Source organism: Halichoeres trimaculatus, unplaced genomic scaffold (genome assembly GCF_033239565.1).
Source record: "Halichoeres trimaculatus isolate MK-OKI-2021-1 unplaced genomic scaffold, fHalTri1.1 fHalTri1_scaffold_16, whole genome shotgun sequence".
NCBI lineage: Eukaryota > Metazoa > Chordata > Actinopteri > Labriformes > Labridae > Halichoeres > Halichoeres trimaculatus.
In genome coordinates, this window is record NW_027437194.1 from 15,762,061 (window position 1) to 15,781,589 (window position 19,529).

The following is a 19,529-nucleotide window of genomic DNA, read 5'->3' on the forward strand; positions in this document are numbered from 1 at the left end:
GACTGCAGCTCATAACACTGCTGGCACTGAGGGATGGCTCTGCAATTAAAACAAAGTGAAATCAGAACGTTCCTTTATTTTCTGCAGAGATCAGTCCAGAAAACACCTAATGGCTCTGTCAGCACAGATGTGAATACAGGAGGATGTAATGATGCTAAATGATGTGCTGTAGAGAAACAGAGAGAAAGAGCAGCAGTCAGTACAGTACCAGATCTGTGGAGGTCCAGAGTCTGCAGACATGACTGTATGGAAACATGTCCACGTGTCCGGTCCCAGAGGACACAGCTGAGGACAGACGGCTATTAGCTGCATCATTATCTAAACCCACGGGACACTTTAGTCAACTTTTACCACACAACCTTAAACTCTACAAAGAGTTAACTTTCCAAACCGCCTCTGAGTGATGTGAGTTTATTGTTTTCCATAAATGAAGAAATCCAGCCTCAGTCAGCGAGCTTTCCTGATGGTTACTGACAGAGATGTATGACACACGCCCAACACAAAAGTCACTTCAGTCCCTTAGTGGAGGCTTTACTTAAGCTATTAATCAGTTTTAATCAAAGCGCATTCAAATGTTAATATTTGCACACTTAAAAGTTGAATTTATCAACAAACTGTCAAGAAACAACTATTGCCAAAAGAGCAGTTTTCAACAAAATTGTAGTGAACTCAATTACTGAGGAGGTAAGGTTAAGATTAGTTTCAGGCCATTGCCACTCATAAACAAAGCAATGGGACGGAAAATCACTTGTGATAATATGATTAACTTCATGCAACTTCTGGTGTGCAGACTTTTCTTCTTTTTTCATTTACAGTTTCTGTCCAGCACCCAGTGCTTCAGGATCTGGATGAGTGTGCTACCCCTGCCCAGGGCTAGGATCAACACCAAGACTGAACACCTGATAAATACCAAAAGGATCATTCAAAGAAGTAAATATAGCTGCCAAAAAGAAAGAGCTGTATTGACCAATAAGGTGTCAGTATGCTTTGGTGTATGCAGGAAAGTCACCACAGTCTGTGCGCAGGGCAAAAGCAGGTAATCCAAGGACAATGTACTTCTCCATAAACAGATAACATCTGTTCATGATCAAACATTTACACTGAGACACAGATCTGCTTAATGGTGTGTCACAATCAACATTTAGATCTCCTGACTTCCTGGAATGCATCTGAAATGTTTGATCTCACCTCCATTCAACAAACAACTTAAAAGTAGTTTTCTTCTCCTCTTGAGGACAGACCTGACAAAGCTTGAATTTGACTTTCACTAATCTGCATCAAAATGTTATTTTAGCAAACTGAAGATCCTTTAATTCCAAGAAAATCTGTTCCTTTTTCAGGTTCATTCAGCTGAAGTAAGCCAGAGTAATGAAGCTTACTTTTTACAGCGAAGATGATTAGTGGCTGATTAGACTATAAACAACTTAGCACATGGGAAAAGGAAGTCTCTGGAAATGGTTTAAAGCTAACTGCTGGCTAAACTGGACATACAGAGAAACTGGCTCTCAGATGATGTAGCAGCAGTTAACCGCTTATTTATTCTAATATTGTGATATGTTGGACACATGACTTCAGTCAGCTTGTGAGTAAAATGTTCCCTCTGAGTGAAAGGTTTAAACTGATAGATTAATTTAATTATCACACAGACAATAAACGTCCTTATGAAATGTATCTTTGTTAATTTAATGTAACTGTGATTATTTCACAGCAGATATCTTGGACATGACTTCATCTTAAAGCCTCATAACGCTCTCACAGACAGCTGCAGATCTCAGTTCTGTCTCAGATTTGGCCCAGGGGTCTTCTCTCGTTATCACCCTGACCCACATGCAGCTCTGAGACCCTCCCTGCTCTGTTACATCACCTCACTCCCGTCAAACAGCGCAAATCGAAGGAAATAAAGACACCTTCTGAAACGTGTCCTCATGTCAACCTTTTCAATCAGCTCCCACTGAGCTGTCTAAACACTTTATAAACAGAGGAGGAGCGTTATTTGATTCTCCCCGCAGTGACATCACAGATCACAGAAAGGTGAGGAGGAGAAACAGGAAGAGGATGTTTGGTTTGATTGTTTTTGTAGTTCACTCTGTACAGTCTGTTAGCTCTCTGCTGCTGCTCTCCTGTCCAAACCAATCAAATGATGATCACTCTGCTGTCATTACACAAACCTGACCTCACTGAGAGCACCTGCAGAGAGCCGTTAGTGAGCACTTACCATGCTGAGTTGGACCAAAAACTGAAACACATGGTTTTTATTTATCACACTGTCTCCTTAGGAGATTTAAAGAGTGATATGGCTAAATATTCTGAATCTTGATTCTACTTTATTCGGTTTTTCCCTAATAGTAGAATAGTAGAATAGCAGAATTTATCTTAAGATCTCCATACATTTAACTCAAAACCCACCTTCTCAAGACAGCTTTCAAGACTTGACCCCTGCCAATATAATCTCTCTTTTCTCTGTTTTTCCTTGTGTTATGTAGTCACATCTGTTTTGTTAGTGTCTTTGAGTATTTTTAAATCTTAATATCTTTAAAAAACACTATTTAAATCTGTTTAATTGTTATTATTATTATTATTATTATTATTATTATTATTATTATTATCGTTTGTGTGTTTGTTTGTCTGTGAACAACATAACTCAAAAACTAACAAACAAATCTTGATGACATTCTCAGAAAATGTTCAAAATGGGATAAAGAAGAAGTGATTAAACTTTTGAGGTGATCCCGATCACCATATGGATCCAGGATTTTTTTTAAGGATTCTTTATCATTGCGAGATAGGACCGTTTTCACCATATGTGTATATAACTCCACGATGAATGGTTGGATTGCTTTGCAAAACAATACAAGACAAGGTCACCATAATTTCTGACAGTTGTAAAAGTACAATCCAGATCCTGGCAATATTCTAGATGCTGAGATCTGGAATAAAACTATGTACTGGGTCATCATAATTTTCAACACTGTCAACAAATTATCGTACAAACCTGCAACTAACACCAAATTGTAGCAGACAGTCTGCTGTAAGGAAGTATAACATTAAAGTAAGACTGAAGTGTTGGTGACAATCACAATATGCTTGGTGGAGGTCTGCGCTCTCTGAGTGCTTTTCTAGTTATTATTATTATTATTATAGTTATTATTATTATTTATCTATCTGTATCTCTCTCAATTCTAATGTATCTGTCTGTCTCTCAGTGTAATAATTCTTCCATTTATCCATCACTACATTTTTTCATCAGTCTCTCACAGTCATTCCTCGATTCATCAGTTCACAGCAAACAATCTTTGTGCAATCTATCAGTCCATTTATCCCTCTGTCCATCCCTGAATTCATCCACCCAGTCATCCATTCGTCTTTGTACTTGGCTTTGCTTTTCCTCAAGTGTGTCCTACCTGCCAGGTCTTCTTTAGAAGAGGCGATGCGCGGGGAGCTGTTCCCAGGTTCAATCTTCAGAGAAAGCCTGAAACAGAAACAGGTTTCTATCAGACACATTAGCTATCAGACACGTTCACTGTTCAGTTACTGCAGAGTCATCATGAAGAGCAGGTAAATGAGAGTCACTGAATCAGGGAGAGTCATGGAAATGAAACTCTGATCTCAGATCTCTCCACTCTGGGGAGCGTTTTCAGAAGTTTGCATTTTCACTGAAAACGCAACGTGGTCTCGTCTAAACGGAAGGCCAAAACGCAACGAAATGTTTGCGGAATCGACCGTTTTCGGCGTCGTGTAAACGGGGCCTGAGCTGTGGCTTGGCCTCTGAGATGACCAGCTGGTCAACTGTTGACGACATTAGCCGGACAATATCTCATGCTCTCACTCTTTGATGATACATTGCTGGCTCTGATTTCTCTGTAGGATTTTAATATATGAGGTAATTCATTTAACAGGATTGACTTTAGTCTCAGAGATGAAATCTAATAAGTTTGTCTGAAGATGAAGCAAAGGGTTGTGTTTTTATTGGACACAACAATGGTGTTGTCCTCAAATGGACACTCAAGGAACTGCACCCTTTGACCTTGCTGTGAAATCAGCCTGACTGTATAGAAGAGATAATGGCCCTCCCTCTCACCCGATTTATTCCCTTAACCAACGCTCTCCTGGTGAGTTCATATCTTGATCTCTAGCCCCAAATTGTCTTCAGTGCTGCACGGTGTTCCTTTTGTGAATTATGGTCCGTCACACAGACCAGGAAGCTGAAGAGGAGTTAGACAGGGCACCACCTTTGATTGACAGGCTGCTATTACATCAACCTTTACCAAAACAAAACCTTCAGTCAGGAAAACCTTCGTCATAGATTTTAACCATTTATTGCCAAATGGAAATACAGTTGGAGTTGGTGTTACAGGCTCAACTTTTCACTTTGGCAAATGACTGGCGTGTGACTGTTTTCCATATGGACTTAAACAAACTGCAATTGTTGTAGTTGGCCAGACTAATTATCCTTTGATAAACTGGAACTTTAATTTCAAAATAAACAGAGATAACATCAGTCCTTTGCGTCAGGGTAGCTTTAGCTGATAGTGTATTTACTTGATCCTTTGTAGCTCTATCCTCTTCTCCAAATGTAGTCTTGGAAAACCAAGATTGTCAGGAAGTTAAACCTGAGAGTCTCCAAAGGTTCACAAACTAATGGCTGATGTAATCCTGGCTATTTCCACTTCGTATACGTGCAGTCTATGATCTCACTATGCAAAAAAAAGTAAAAGCTGCATGCAACAATAAACAGAGGTAGTGTGGTCTATGTTCACTTTGGTCTGGTTTTTATGTTTTATTCAAACAATGTGCAGATCTTTGGCTGCGTTTCACTGTAAATGTTAAACATGTTATTCCTGTGAGAGCTCTTTGGAGCTTTGAATGGGATAATTCAGTCTCACTGTGACATGCCACCTTATTCAGTGTGATCAGTGGAGCTACTGGTGTCTGCAGGACTCTGGGTTTTTCTAGCTACAGATGTCTCACACTGGTCACTCTGGTCCACCTGAGTCTGGAGCCTAATCCTCAGAGACGTTGAGTCTGGATCCAGCGTCCTCCTCAGACAGTCTGCACACGCTCACTTTGGTCCACCGGCACATGGAACAGTCTCATAAATCTGTTGTTGGTGAGTGTGATTCTGCCACTCAGCAACACATTTGGAAAGTATTTATGGACTCAGTGGGTGGGAGGAAGTGAGGGGAAAGCTCCTCTTAATGAGTGAGCAACTGTTTAAGAGAAACACAGAGGAGAGGACGAGAGTCGTGCAAACCTCAAACTGTCACGCCTCATGACCGCGTTACATCATATGATCTGTGTGTCTGGTTTCTGTCTCATCAATGCTGTCATTAACACGGTCTCATCACTGGAAACATGATCAACACTGTCCAGAGCTACAACACCACAGCTTTAAGTTATTCACAGACTTATGTAATCTCTGCTGGTATTCATTAGACTGCTGTGGATTGTCAAACCTTGAATTCAGTGCTGACTGTGCGTCTTTTATCACAAAGACAATGCTGCAGTGGTTGGTGCTGTTGCCTCAGAGACAGAAGGTCTCCGGTTAGATACCTCTGACTGGGCAGGGGCCTGAAATGCTCATTTTTATTCTTGACAAAAAAAATTGACTTGAATGTTGATTGAATCCCTCTAAAAAAGTTTCTCCATTAATTGTCGACACAATTGAAGTGTTCTTGGTTCTGTTTGAAGCCAGAGTAGTAATTTTCCAGTGTCTGTGGGAAACACAGTCTGCATGGAGAGCAAAGCAGGAGAAACACAATCCAATGTGATGACAACTCAGCCCCTGACATTTGTTCCTCTTTATAAACAGATACACAACACTGAGACACAAATTCTCTTGGTGCTGTGCTACTAAAACATCAGCATTCAGATTTCCTGGCTTACTGGAGTTCATCAGAAATAAAGGATCCTGCCTCAAGGGAATTTGTTTTCTTTTTTTTTTAGGACAGAAAACATTTTGACTTCTTTCTGCATCAAGATGTTGTCTCTCAGCAAACCCAAGACCTGTTAATAACAGGCAAATCACATTCATACCTTTGAAGTAAAAGAGTAAAGCCTCTGTGAAACTTACTACTCACAAGAAAACTGAGACACGCAAAAAACTGAAGAAGAGGAACTACTGCAGAGGATAACATGAAGCAGGAAATGGCAGAAACTGGATGATAGTTTGTGTTTTCAGTTAGTTTAAGATCATCATACACAACATACAGGTAATTTCTTTTAAGTTAAACAAGCATCATGGTTTTAGGTTATCATTAGAAACCACAAACTGGATGTACATGCCCACAAGTATGATTATCCCCAGAATGGGAAAAATCTTCAAACTGCAAATTAGGATGAGAGGAGTCACAGTTCTTTCCATTAGGGCTGGACGGTTTTGGGAAATAATCTAATTGTGATTTTTTTTGGACCAATATTGCAATTGCGATTTAGCATGTAGTTTTTGTTTCTTCTGCATTGTTCACTAAACACAGGAAATATATCATTCTGTAGTACGACCATCACAAAGGATACTGTCAACATATAAACAAAACTTTCCTGTAGGCCAAGCTTACATGTTTTAATGAAATGAGATAAACTGATGCATGAATTGATACAAATAACATATCTTTATTTAACTACTACAATCATGGTAGAAGCCTTGTTGACGTGTAATATTTGTGCCAGAAAAAACAGCATATTGACTTTTGCTGGTTTTGTAAGGAAGAATGAATACAAGTTTCTATAGTCCCTCCAGGTCTGTGTACATGATTTTTTTTCCCTTTTTTTCTTTTAGTAAAGCCTTTGCAACTTGAAAAATGTGTTTTATTACATCGCAATTAGGGCTGAACAATTAATCAAATTCTAACCGACATTGCAATGTACGACAATGCAATTTTCAAATCGCAAAGGCTGTAATAAAAAAAAATAAAAAATAAAATAATAATATGCATTTACTTTAGTTTGTGTTTTATTACTGATGAGAGATTAGCAAGATTTTTATACAATTTCTATTTAAATTTATGTTCACACATTTATTATTTCTTTTTAATTTCATAAAAAGTGTTGAAACATGTTGAAATATTTCAGTGGTTGAGCCAGAAATTTGGTCTTATTCACAATTCTGCACTTTATTTTGTGTGAGATTCATGGAAGAGAGGATTCATATTTTTTTTGTATTTCATTGTTCATACCAGGCCTGTTGTTCTGCAGTGCTATTTTTCTCATTTTCTGATTTTATTAAAGGAAATTAATAATTTTATTACACATCTACAAGGATTGAAGTTAAATCAGTCAATATTCAACTGTGATTGTAATAGTTAAATCAAGATGTGATATTCTTATCAATTCCTGCTTCAATTCATCTAATTTCATCATAACACGTAAGTTGACAGTATTCTTTGTTGTGTTGGTCATACTATAGAACAGTGCATTGCTTGTGTTCAGTAAATAATGTAGAAGATAAACATCCCCCCAAAAAATGGCATGCTAAATCGCAATTGCAATATTGGTTGAAAAAAATCTCAATTTGATTATTTTCTGAAATCGTTCAGCCCTAATTGCAATGTCGGTTTCAATTTGATTAATTGTAAAGCCCTAGTTTCTATGTTTTCTATGAGTATGTGTGTCATATTTACATACTTAAATCTTGCACTCACGCCGTATGCATGCCCACCACACTCCCATTGCAAGCACTCAACTACACTTACTCTGCACTTACTCATGCAGCGCTCAGTCACATTTCACTGATCAGAAGTGATCAGAATGAGCAGAATAATATGCTCAGTAACAGTCTCAGTATTTCTGATGTGCTAAAGAGTTAAAGTGATGAAATAACAGATAATGTAAAATCCACTCTGGTTGTAAAAGTTGTTGCATCATTCAAAGCTTTGATCCCACTGATGTGAATTTATGATTCTCAGTTACATCAGTGGAAAACGGTGAATCACATAAAGTTTGACTGTTCCATTCTGTTATCTCCATCATGTTTCTGCAGAGCTGACCCAAACCTGACTGTCACAATGACGGTACACGCTACACACACAAACCAAAACACACTCTGAGGTCTGGAGAGTGTGTTTCCTGTCTGATGATTCAGTGTGTGCAGCTTGAAAATCATCTTGAAGCTCCAAACAGATGATTTGTCTCCCTACATTATCTCCATAATAATTTTCCAGTTTAAGGATTAATTCTTACACATTAACAGACAATAAAAATGACTTTTTGCTGGAAAACGGTCACAGGATAAGTTTCCAGACTCAGCAGCCTCCCCTCAGACTCAAAGAGCTGTTAAACCTCTGTTAGATGGTTAGGAAACAGAAGAAGGTTCAGTTATGTCACAGATGATCTGAGCATCCTCTGAGATCTAAAAGGCACTTTTTTGTATATCCTCATGTGTGCAGATTATTTTTTGCTCTAACTTCCTTTTAGTGAGACACTCAGGAACAGAAACAGCATTTTCAGCTGTATTAATATCAAAATGATATGTGTTGGTGATTCATAGTGGAAAGTTATGCTCCGAACATCTTGTAGAAATAAAAATCTAAGACTTGCAAACTGTCTCTTTGTTTTGGCTGCTTTAACATGACCCAAGATCAAAGACTCCAGCCCCCGTGGTTTATATCTGATATAGTGTAAATGACACACACGTGTTTGTGAGGTATGTTGTATTACATGTTGTCCTGCTTGGTCCAGTTTCCTTTGTGGGTAGTTTGAGCAGGCTGATTTGACAAACCTGAAATATACAGTACGAAAAACAAGCAGTGCAGCTGATGATCTCTGTTTCTTATTTGTTAAATTGAGGAGTGAGGAAGAGGCTGAGTGAGTCCTGAGCTCACATTAACCATCATGAACAGACATTCATATGAACCAGTCTGAGGCAGGAGCAGAGCGTGTGATTTATGACTTTGAAATTTCCTCTCAGGAAAGGAAGAATGCGTAATTTCCTTTTTTGTTTTTTTACAAATTACATAATTCAGCACAGACCTTCCCTTCAGCAAATCATCAGGACTTTTTTTATTTGGATGGAAATCTCTTAATGTTGACTTACTGATGTGAATGTACTCTAGGTTCCTGCAGACTGAAATAAACTCAGGAACAAAGACCCACAGAGACACACGGAGACACCCTGACATGTCGTCTCTGGCAGATGCTCAGCCGTGTTTTCAGATGTGGTCTGAGAAAGTCATCAGAGCTGCTTGCTCTTTATCTTTACTCCCTGTGGAGACAATAAAACCTGCAGCCTGTTGAGTTTATGCTGCTTCCTGTGGAATGAGCCGACAATTTCACACCTTGTGTTCTCAGGTCAGAGTAAAGTTTAGAGTGTGAGCAGGGTGAGCTGAGTTTAACTTAATGTCTCTGTGATCCCTCAGTATGTAGGACAAGAAGCTTTATCCTCCTCTGGCCTTAAACGTGCTATACTCTTTTATCGATAAGTGAGAGGAAACTTACTTGAAGTTGTCATCTTCTACAAACTTCTGGAGCTCCTCGATGTAACGTACCGACAGCAAGTACTTCTGAACATGAGGGAGGGTCACCAGGTAATCTGAGGACACACAGTTCAGAGAGGTCACGAAACAGAAATCTGACCTTGATACTGTGTGAGTCTTTCAGGAAGTCTGTTCTCTCTTACCGTAATTACAGGACATCTGCAGGTCAGAGATGACTCTCAGCAGGTTATTCATCTGATTGGTCCTCTGCTCCGTCTCTATGATGCTGTCTGACGCCGGATAGGCCGAGTCGATGTAGATGATGTCCAGCAGGTAGATCCCTGAAACAAAAAACAAAACAGATGTTTAGACGGAGCGAAAATCTTTCTTTCTTTCTTCTCAGAGGAGAAACAGTAAAATTAGCTTACAGCGGAAGGGCAAAAAATAAATTTTATCTAGCTCTTACTCATGACAACTTTTTAAACAAATGGCGATGAGCTTATCTGAACAGGAAAGAAAATCCACAGAGCATCAAGGGACACCAGAGTAATCTGGAAACCATGATTTGAGTCACAGACTTTCCTGCAGTCTGTCTTAATTACTGTGAAATAACTGTTTCTAAAGAGCTGCCAGAGACTCGCTCTGATCCTCAGGACTCACCACAGCACGTCTGATGTGGTGTTTACACACACACACACACACACACACACACACACACACACACACACACACACACACACACACACACACACACACACACACACACACACACACACACACACACACACACACACAAATGTTACACACAGTTTTCCACATCATTTTCCTCAAACACATTACCGTTAGGAGCAGGAATGTGATGTTTGGTTTCACTTAAATAACTTCAGATCTATGAACATAAAAGATTAAACAAATTAAAAGATGAAGAAATATGAATGTTTCTGGTTTTCTGATAACAGCATAATATCTCAACATCACAACTCTAACCAAACAAAGCAAATCTTTGATTTTTCCCTGAAGGTGAAGTCAGTCTAGGCTGAAAAAAGCATCCTTGGTCCATTTTTGTGCAGTCATTAATGTAAAACAGAGAAGAGCCTCTCATCGGGTAATTACCAAAAACTTCATCACCCTTGTTTCTCTTCTTCTGATTTGATTTGATTAATTTCCCTTTTTTTTTCTTTTTTTTACATCTCAGCATTATTTTTTCAACTCTTTGATCGGTAAGAGACAAAAATTTCACTGCATCCCTAATTAATTATTAGAAAGCCAGTTTCAAATAAGAGATAGAGATAACAGCAACAATGCTCAAAGTTGTGACATTTCACTTATGTTTGAAGGTGCTTCAATGTCAAAGCTCTGAGAGGACGGAGACCTGAATGTGGAAGGACATCAATAAAATTACAGATCAGAATCTGTTGCTGTGGAATCTGAAGTATTTTTTTTAGCAGCATAAATGAATCATCTTTAAACCACTCTTTTGAGTTAGCTTGTTTTAGTCATTAGGCGGTGGGGTAATGCAGAATGAGCTTTGCTTCAGGTTCTTGCTCACCCTGCAGGGATTCTAATCTGAAAATTGCAGGCTTACTATACATAATCCCTTGTTTACCAACAGAGTTGGTTACTAGAAATAAAAAAGGCTTTAAAATATTCTAAAATAAAACCCTTTCCTTGCTTTGAGTTCTTGCAGTGTGTAACGGTTCTGCACAAAAACCACCTGTGGTTTTTGTGCAGAGAAACTCTCGGCTCAGACTGTGAACGGCTTTACTTCAAGACAAGCAAACGTGGTTACATCTTTTCAGCATCTATTACTCAAAGGTCCACAACAGAACGAGGTTTTCACGACCAAACATGATCCACCCAAACACCTGGATGCTTTAAAGTTACTGCTGAATTTTCATGAAGTTATTCAGAGCAACTGAACTTAAGCAATTTGCTTAAGTCGTCCTACACCCTCTGCCTCATGCCTGAGCTGATGTGCAGGTATAGCATAAACTGTGTACAGGCAGTTGCTGTGTTTATTTGAGTATTGGACTGTGTTTGTAGTAGAAATAATATTTTTAATGTGTCAGAAAAAATAAAAAATAAAGGTTAAATGCACTTATTTTGCTATGTGCTGCGTCATTCTGGCAGGTTTTTAATCTTTCCATCCTTTTAACAATGTTGGACAGTGAAATGTATAATTAGAGACCAATTCAAGGTTTCCATATATTACGTCTCTGTAGCAGCACAACGCTGGCAGAGTCACTCATGGGAACTAATTCTCCCTCTGAAGATTACAACGTTCATTTGAGGTCAGAAACAAGAAGCCACCAGCGTCTTTCCCTGAATCCTGAATGTGTCCCTGTGGAACTCAGATGGGGAGAACTGCTCACTGTGGTTTCTGCTGAAGTTAACAACCGCTCTGATAAACGCTGCTGTTACATAACATGGATTAAAGCTACATGTGGTGGTCAGGAGAGCCCACTGCTGTAGAAGTATATAAATCACAAACAGATGCAGTAAATAAAGACACTCATCAGCCAGAATCACACACACACACACAAACTGCATCATCACGTTCAGTAAACGGTCTTGGACTGAGCTCAGTCTCAGGCGTCTAACTGTTTGATATCAAACCACTCATTTAACCAACATGACATAAGGAAAATGATTCACTTTCTTTGGCTAAATTTATCATTTGATCCTGGGTATTATAAAGCGCCACACTTTGGGAACAGATTGAGATTGAAATCGTCACATTTTCACAAATGATCAATCAAAGCCTCACTGTACCACCATGAGAGCCAGTAACACACTCGATGCCACCTACGAGCTAAGCATGCAGGAGCAGCTAATGAGGCTGAGGTCACCACATCACAAAGGCCAACAGAGCATCATTCAGGAGAGAGTGAACTGATGCAGATTCCTTCAAAGTCGTGGTTTCAGGCCAAACTGACGTCAGAGTGCAAGATTTATTGAATACACTGCAAAAAGTCAAACTGAGAAAGTGTTTTTGACTTTTTTCTCGCAAAAAAAATGACTTCAATTTAGCTAAAATATCAAATTTCAAGATCTTACCTGGCGAAATTAAAGCAGCATTACTTTGAAATGCATAAAAACTCTGCCAACGGTTTAAGCAAACAAAATGCTTCTCATATTTATTAAATTAGACATCAATATTTCTTATTCAATTATTTTGTTTTACTTATTACAAATACCGATATTTCAAAATTTTTTTTTTTTAGGATTTGTCAGATGAATGTGTTAAGTCTAGCAGGACATTTTACTAGAAATTAGACAAAACAGTAGATTAATTTTGAAAATTTTGTTCTACAATGTCAATGTGTTTAAGTAAATTGGCTTTTAACTCCAGCGAGACTTAGTTTCTTTGCCTGGTCTTATTCTCTTTTATTTTCTTTTATTTCCTTTTACTTGCTTTTTATTTGCTTTTATTGTTTTTACAATGTTTTTCTTTTATTTGTCTGTTTTTACTTATCTGTTTTTATCATTATATTTTGATCTACCTGTACAGCTCTTTGTCTACAGCTGTGGTTGTTTTTAAAAGTGCTCTATAAAAAAAGCTGGTATTGTATGATATGGTATGGTAAATTAGTTAAAATGATTTATTCCCAGCCATGCTTATTCCCTAATGTGAACTCTTTGGTTTCAGACAAAAAAAAAAAAGTTTATCCAGATAAAGTCCTGTATTAGTAAATCACAGATTATAATCTGGTTTGACAGATTCTGTGTTTTCCTGGATAATGAATGAAATCTTATAACAAAGGTTTTACACTAAGTCTCTGCTCCTTCTGATGCTCATAAACACAGTTGACTCCCACATCGTCTCGTTCTGTGGGAACCCACTCTCACTGTATTGGTTCAGTCTGGTCAATGCAGAGCAGAAACACATGTCCTGCACAGAAAGCAAAGTCTAACACTTCCAGATCACGTAAGAACAGTTACACCATCAACCTCCTCAGAGACGTGAAGCTTTGGCTGTTTAAATGTGTCAGAGGATGGTTCATCACGCTGCTCTCCCAGGCCGATGGAAACATTTAACATGCATGTTGTTTGTTTTACAGTTCATATGGGTCTGCTGTAATCTGAGGGATTAAACTGAGTGTTAAACAGGAGGTTGAACAGTGAAGAAAAAAACAACACTCTTCATGCATCTTGCTAAGGATTGTATCTCTACGTTCAACATGTTTCAAATGCTAAATCTCAATAGGAATGAATGAACAAAAAGACTGAATCTGCTCTGGTTGGGGAACATTCCTCTGCTTAAGTTTCCAAACCTGCATGATTATCGAACTTTTAGATTTTTCCTTTGAGCTACAGACAGAGGTTAGCGCGGACGTTAGCACACAGCAGAAAGATCCAGACCAGAATCCAGACTCTGTTCCATGGCTCTGAGCTGGAAACTGCCTCGTGTCTGAGGTAGGAAATGGAAAAAGGAGCATACGCAGCGTTTTATAGCTCTTTGGAAAAGTCCAGAGGGCACAGGTGGATGTGCTGAAGAATGTGCATTCATAAAACTTACAGGGCTCCAATAAAAAACACCCACAATGCACCTGTGCAGAGCAGGAAATGTTGGCATACTGAGTGAAACAGATGTATCTATTAATGTCATCAGTTTTTTCACAGAGAGAGATTTAGAGTCAGACCTCTTAAAATCTGCTGATGCAATCATAACCTGTTTATTCATTTACAGACTCTAATTAATTCCCTTTAATCTCATCATCACACAAACATTTAAATTAATGTGAATGTTTAGTGTGCATTTCAGAACCATATCTCCTGGTTGTACTGTGCTGTTGAAAGATTGGTATACTGAAGATATCTGCAGGGAGGAGTGGTGCTGTAATAAGAGTTTTATAAACACAGAAGTATCTGCATTTTTAAAGGTCACTAAAGTTGCAGTGTATTTTATTTTAGCCACATTTATCAAAGCAGACTGTAGAATTGGGACATATGTCCAAGTATGTTTAAATTGGTGTTGGGGAGTTCATTGTTAAACGTGTCGTAAAGCCTTGATTTTAACCTCTTATAACTGATGAAGATGAAAATTTTCAGAAAAAAAGAGAACTTGAATACAAGGCAGCCAAATGATATCTTCAAATCACCACAACAATCTGATGTGAGAAACATTTCTACCATGTGTATTAATTTTTCCAAGTTTGACCACAGCCCATCTGGAATGACTGGAGACATGGATTTTTTGACCTACACTGCAGGCAGCCACCAGGGGGAGCAAGATGAAGTCCACTTTTTTACAGTCTATGATAGGGACATACCGTATTCCTTTCTGTAAGGCTGCCATCTTGCACCAATTTGCCTCTATGGTAACACAGAACAGACAAACTAGTAATGCACCCGTTTTTGTATTTACTGAGAAGCCGTGTGAAATGCACTAGCTGGAAGAATAAGAGTGGTCATTGTTTTAAAGACCTTTGATGGTAGAAATGCTACAATTGGATGATCTCACTCATGCATCACAGGAGCTTTGTGTCCTTAAAAACCACTTTCTCAAGAGGCAGGTGCAAAACTCAATCTAAAATCTGACCAATATTCCACATATTCACATATCTTCATCCTGTAGCTGTAATCGTACTATTTTGCTTCTTGAATGATGCAAAAAGACAGTCAAAAGAAACAATCCTTGGGATTCTTTGTCCTGTGTGTGTGCTGTTACAGCAGCTTTTAATCAGCTTGTCTGAAATCTCCCCTGCATTCAATTTAACAACAAATAAATATTCAGTCTTCTTTCTGATGGTCTGATTTGCTTTGTGGGTCCCAGAGGCATCAGTATTAACCTCAGTCTGTTTTATAAGCAGATAAAACTCTTTACAGCAGCTTTAAATAGTTTCAGATAAGTAACGTCAGACTGGATCTCCAGGAGTCAAAGACCAGTGACCTCTGTCTAAAGGCTTGACTCATAAAGGGCTTTTATTTTGTAGTTTAGGTCAGAGACCTTTCCGGTTCACAGACTCGTACTCTGGGGTTGACCTGCTGAAACTTGTAACTATGGAGACATTTCATTGTGAACAGTCACATTTTCCGTTTTCAGAGCTTTTTCTTCTATGATTGAGCAAAGTGTCCACATTTAAACAAGGCTTTCATTTCAAGCTGGTTAACTCAACTAAAAAAATGCAACTCATGACTAAATGCGGACTAATTTGAACTTGTTCTACATCAATATTAACAGAGAAAGAAAGAAAAAATAAAAATATACATCAGGGTTTCTTTTCCTACTACCTGGGGTTGACTGCTGATGACCTTTTACTTAGTAACATTAATGAAAAAAATGGGCTGAAAAATGCTGCAATAGTTGAGTCATCTTGATTCTGAAGTCCCCCTCTGTCTCAAAAAACAAAAAATCCTTTGGTAGTCAACTGAATCCCTGTTATTGCTCTGTAGACACCTCAACACCCTAGTCTAGTGTTTCACAGACTTGTTTATTGTAGATAATAAAAAGCAACAACAACTTTCCTGTACACAAACAAACACAGCAGCAGATAGCACACACATCATAGATTTGTCAGTCTGTGGATATGCTCTGGTGTGTTAACAGCGTAAAGAGGGGAGACATGCCCCACAGGAGGTCAGATATCACAGGGGTCAGAGAGGGGTCAGAGAGCAGGGGTCAGAGGTCAGGGTAGCTTGGCCTGTTGCAGCCACACTGAGAGGCAGATCCCCGAGAGCCTGGGACTGAAACACTCACAAAGTTTACTGTCACTGCAGGCAGACACAGACCTCCGTCTCTACACGTCTGTTAGTTCTGTTAGAGTGTGTGTGTGTGAGTGTGTGTGTGTGTGTCAGTTTTTTTAAACTGAAGCCTTATTATTTTAGTTCAGCTGGTCCGAAATAGACAAACCTCAGTCTGTGGGGATGAACCACCAGTGTTAGTCTCTGTTGAGATGTTGGATAATTTTATGTTCTCCTCAGGGTCAAAGGTCACTGCTGCAGCGCTACATCTGCTGCTCTGGTTAGGGTGCAGACCAAAAGGAGCTTCAAAGAGCTTCAAGTATTGCTTTAGTCAAAACAGATCAAACCAAGGCAAGAACGAAAGAGTCACAACCAAGATCGTACCAGCGTCAGCTTGATGTAAACCTGTCACAGCATTAAGAAGTCAGCTGTTACACAAAAATGTCAAATAAAAAAAGAGGGTTAATGGGAGAGGATAGGGCAGTAGAGTAGGAAAAAGGTGGGAAACAAGTCACAGGCTGGATTTGAACCAGGGGTACCCGCTTGAGGGCATAGGGCACATTGGGTGAGACCTAGACCGCTATTCCATCTGTGCCCCACTTGGGAACTTCTTGAACCGATCTGAAGGATTCACCTCATAAAAACAAACAAAAGAAATCATTTAGACTTGTTTCCTTTTTCACCTGTTTATTTCCAAATGAAAAGTCCTGTTTTACAGATGATTTCAGACACTTCCTGATACTGCTGTCACTATACCTTCACAACACTCCTATAGGTGACATAGGTGACATCTATTCGCTCTTACACTGAGTTGAAATTCAGTTCAAATGAAACCCTGGGTGAGTAAAGCTTTGCACACAAATATGCAACAGAGACCCTGAACTTTATGCCAGTGCCAACGCTCTACAGAAAAATGATGTCTGTGTGGTGCTCAGTCTTGCTCTGCAGCATTATAAACTTAACAATCAGCTGATACAGTATGAGGGTGTGCACTTGTTGTGGGTGCAGGCCTGAAAGAATTCAGTTGCTCTCCTCTTATCTTAGTTCAACACTTTTGTGTTTGAATAGTTAATTTGGTGAAACTCTTGGGTTGAATTTAAGTAATCTGACTTTTATACGCAGCGACAGTCATTCTCAGTCTGTTTGCAGGGCACTACATGTACTGACTACCAAACATGTTGTTCTCATACCTGTGCCTGAGGTTCTGTTCCTGTTACAGACGATTATCTCTGTAAATAATAATGACAGACACATAAAGTCTGAGGCTATTTTTATTCAGCTAACTGGAAAGATTTTTTACACCCAACAATGAGGAAGGGGAGCTTTATTTAAAGACCACACACCAACGTGTGCATCAGTGCCAACATGAAGGACTGTAAAAGGTAAAGTGAGGAGGCTGAGGAGGAGAGCAGTCAGTGGAAATGTTGAGTAGCACCTCAGGCTGTGATGGGAGGATTTTACAGCTCACTTTTAGCTGTAGCTAACTAAAGCCTGATACAGGCTGACTGATAAACGGCTGTTCAACACATTTCAGAAAATTAAAATCTGAAAAGGGGGAAAGAAAACAATGTTTATCTGAGCTCCAGATGTTCAGATATGTTGCAGTTGGTGGAAAATACACCAAGTCTAACTCACGTCCAGAATAAGACTTCATATTTCTTCAGCTCCTCTGACGTCCCCTCCTGAGTCCCTGCGTGAAACTCTCCTCTGTTACATTCCTCTGCCTGTTCCACCCAAACCCCTCTGAGACGAGCTGACCCTCCGTGATATCAGCTGTGCTGGCAGCTCCAGACTCAGTATCACATCTGCACAAACCAACATGATAACAAATATTTGCCGATGATGTCATGCTGATGGATGCACAAGGCATCTCAGCTGTGCTTCCTGTCTCCATTTATCACTGCCGCTCAGCTAACAGGCTTCATTACATCACATCAGAGAGTCATCCAGGAGAAGCAGTCAGCAGGAGTTCACTGCAGTCTCAGCAGCTTCAACAACACCATCCTCCAACTCTAAAATACAGAGTTCAAGAAGCACTACCTTACCACACAGTTTGCAGAGAACAAACCACAGCCGATTGTCTTCAGGCTGGATTGTGAAATTCCTGATGTCAGAGGAGAGGAGCTCCTGGGTTTGGACCTTTCTGTCAGTCACATACACAAATACTGTTCACTGGTTCACTGAGTCTGTAAAGACCTGAGGAGATCACAGCATGTCCCCTTCATTTGAAGTATCTTCATTTCCCAGCAGCACTCTAGAAAAGTCCAGTACAACAGTTTTTATGGAGATTTCTGAAGGACAGCTGCAGTTTGTTGACTAAGTTTTAGAAGGAAACTGATGCATGTTGCCAAACAGACCAGTTATGTGTCCTCATCCTGGTCTGAAGAAGTAAAAAGAGAAACCAGCAGTGAATAAAACTGTAATATCTGGTATTCAGCCCATAGAGGGCGCTGACACGATGCAGCGGATTATTCGCTGAAATTTACTTCAGGTAAATTTCAGGTTCTCTCCTCCTTTGGGCAATTTTGGATAAAATACTACTCGCAATCAGCAATAATTCAATTCAAAGAACACATTTTTACAAAAATAAAGCAAAGTTAAAGCAATTTTACACAGAGGCTCTAAAACAGAAACAAATCTCATTGTAGGAAAGTCACAAACCTTTGTAATTATAATTAAAAAAGAGGCATAAAAAGAATATATAGAAGATGGAGAAGAAAACTAAGAAGAAGAAGAAGAAGAAGAAGAAGAAGAAAACAATGAAGAAAAAGAAGAAGAAGAAGATGAAGACGAAGAAGAATACAATAAAGCAGAAGAAGAAGAAGAAGAAGAAAACAATGAAGACGAAGGAGAATACGATGAAGAAGAAGACAAAGAAGAATACGAAGAAGAATATGAAGAAGAAGAATACGAAGAAGAAGAAGAAGAAGAAGAAGAATATGAAGAAGAAGAAGAAGAATATGACGAATACGAAGAAGAAGAAGAATATGACGAATACGAAGAAGAAGAAGAAGAAGAGGAAAAATGCAATGAAGAAGAAGCAGAAGAAGAAAAAGAAGAAAAGGGAGACAAGGGAGATGAAGAAGACAAAGAAGAGGAAGAAGACAAATAAGAAGAATACAATAAATAGGAAGAATACGAAGAATACGAAGAATACGAAGAATACGAAGAATACGAAGAATACGAAGAATACAAAGAATACAAAGAAGAAGATGTCAAAGGAGACAAAGAAGAAGATGTCAAAGGAGACAAAGAAGATGAAGAAGACAAAGATAAAGATTAATAGGAAGAAGAATAAGAGGAAGACAAAGAAAAAGAAAAGCAAAGAAGCAAAGAAAAGCAGGATCCAAGAATTATGGTTTTATACTTGATTTTAATGACTACATTATCTAACTATCTCGTGTCTCTTTTACCGCCAGTATTCTCTGGTTTCTCCAC

General features: G+C 38.9%; 1 protein-coding gene across 4 annotated transcripts in view; it reads right to left on the reverse strand.

Annotated features, from left to right (window-relative positions):
* The window catches only part of LOC141805082 (ras-specific guanine nucleotide-releasing factor RalGPS1), a 75,173-nt gene that overhangs the window by 13,494 nt on the left and 42,150 nt on the right, over positions 1-19,529 (reverse strand). For all 4 annotated transcript variants that reach the window (XR_012599686.1, XR_012599685.1, XM_074689794.1 and 1 more), the window contains exons 9-11: positions 9,611-9,748; positions 9,430-9,523; positions 3,402-3,469 (exon numbers count right to left, since the gene is read on the reverse strand). Coding sequence is in view for 2 of the 4 variants with exons in the window: in XM_074689794.1 (XP_074545895.1) it covers positions 3,402-3,469; positions 9,430-9,523; positions 9,611-9,748 (300 nt within the window). In the remaining 2 variants the exon portion in view is untranslated. The remainder of the gene's footprint in view (positions 1-3,401; positions 3,470-9,429; positions 9,524-9,610; positions 9,749-19,529) is intronic.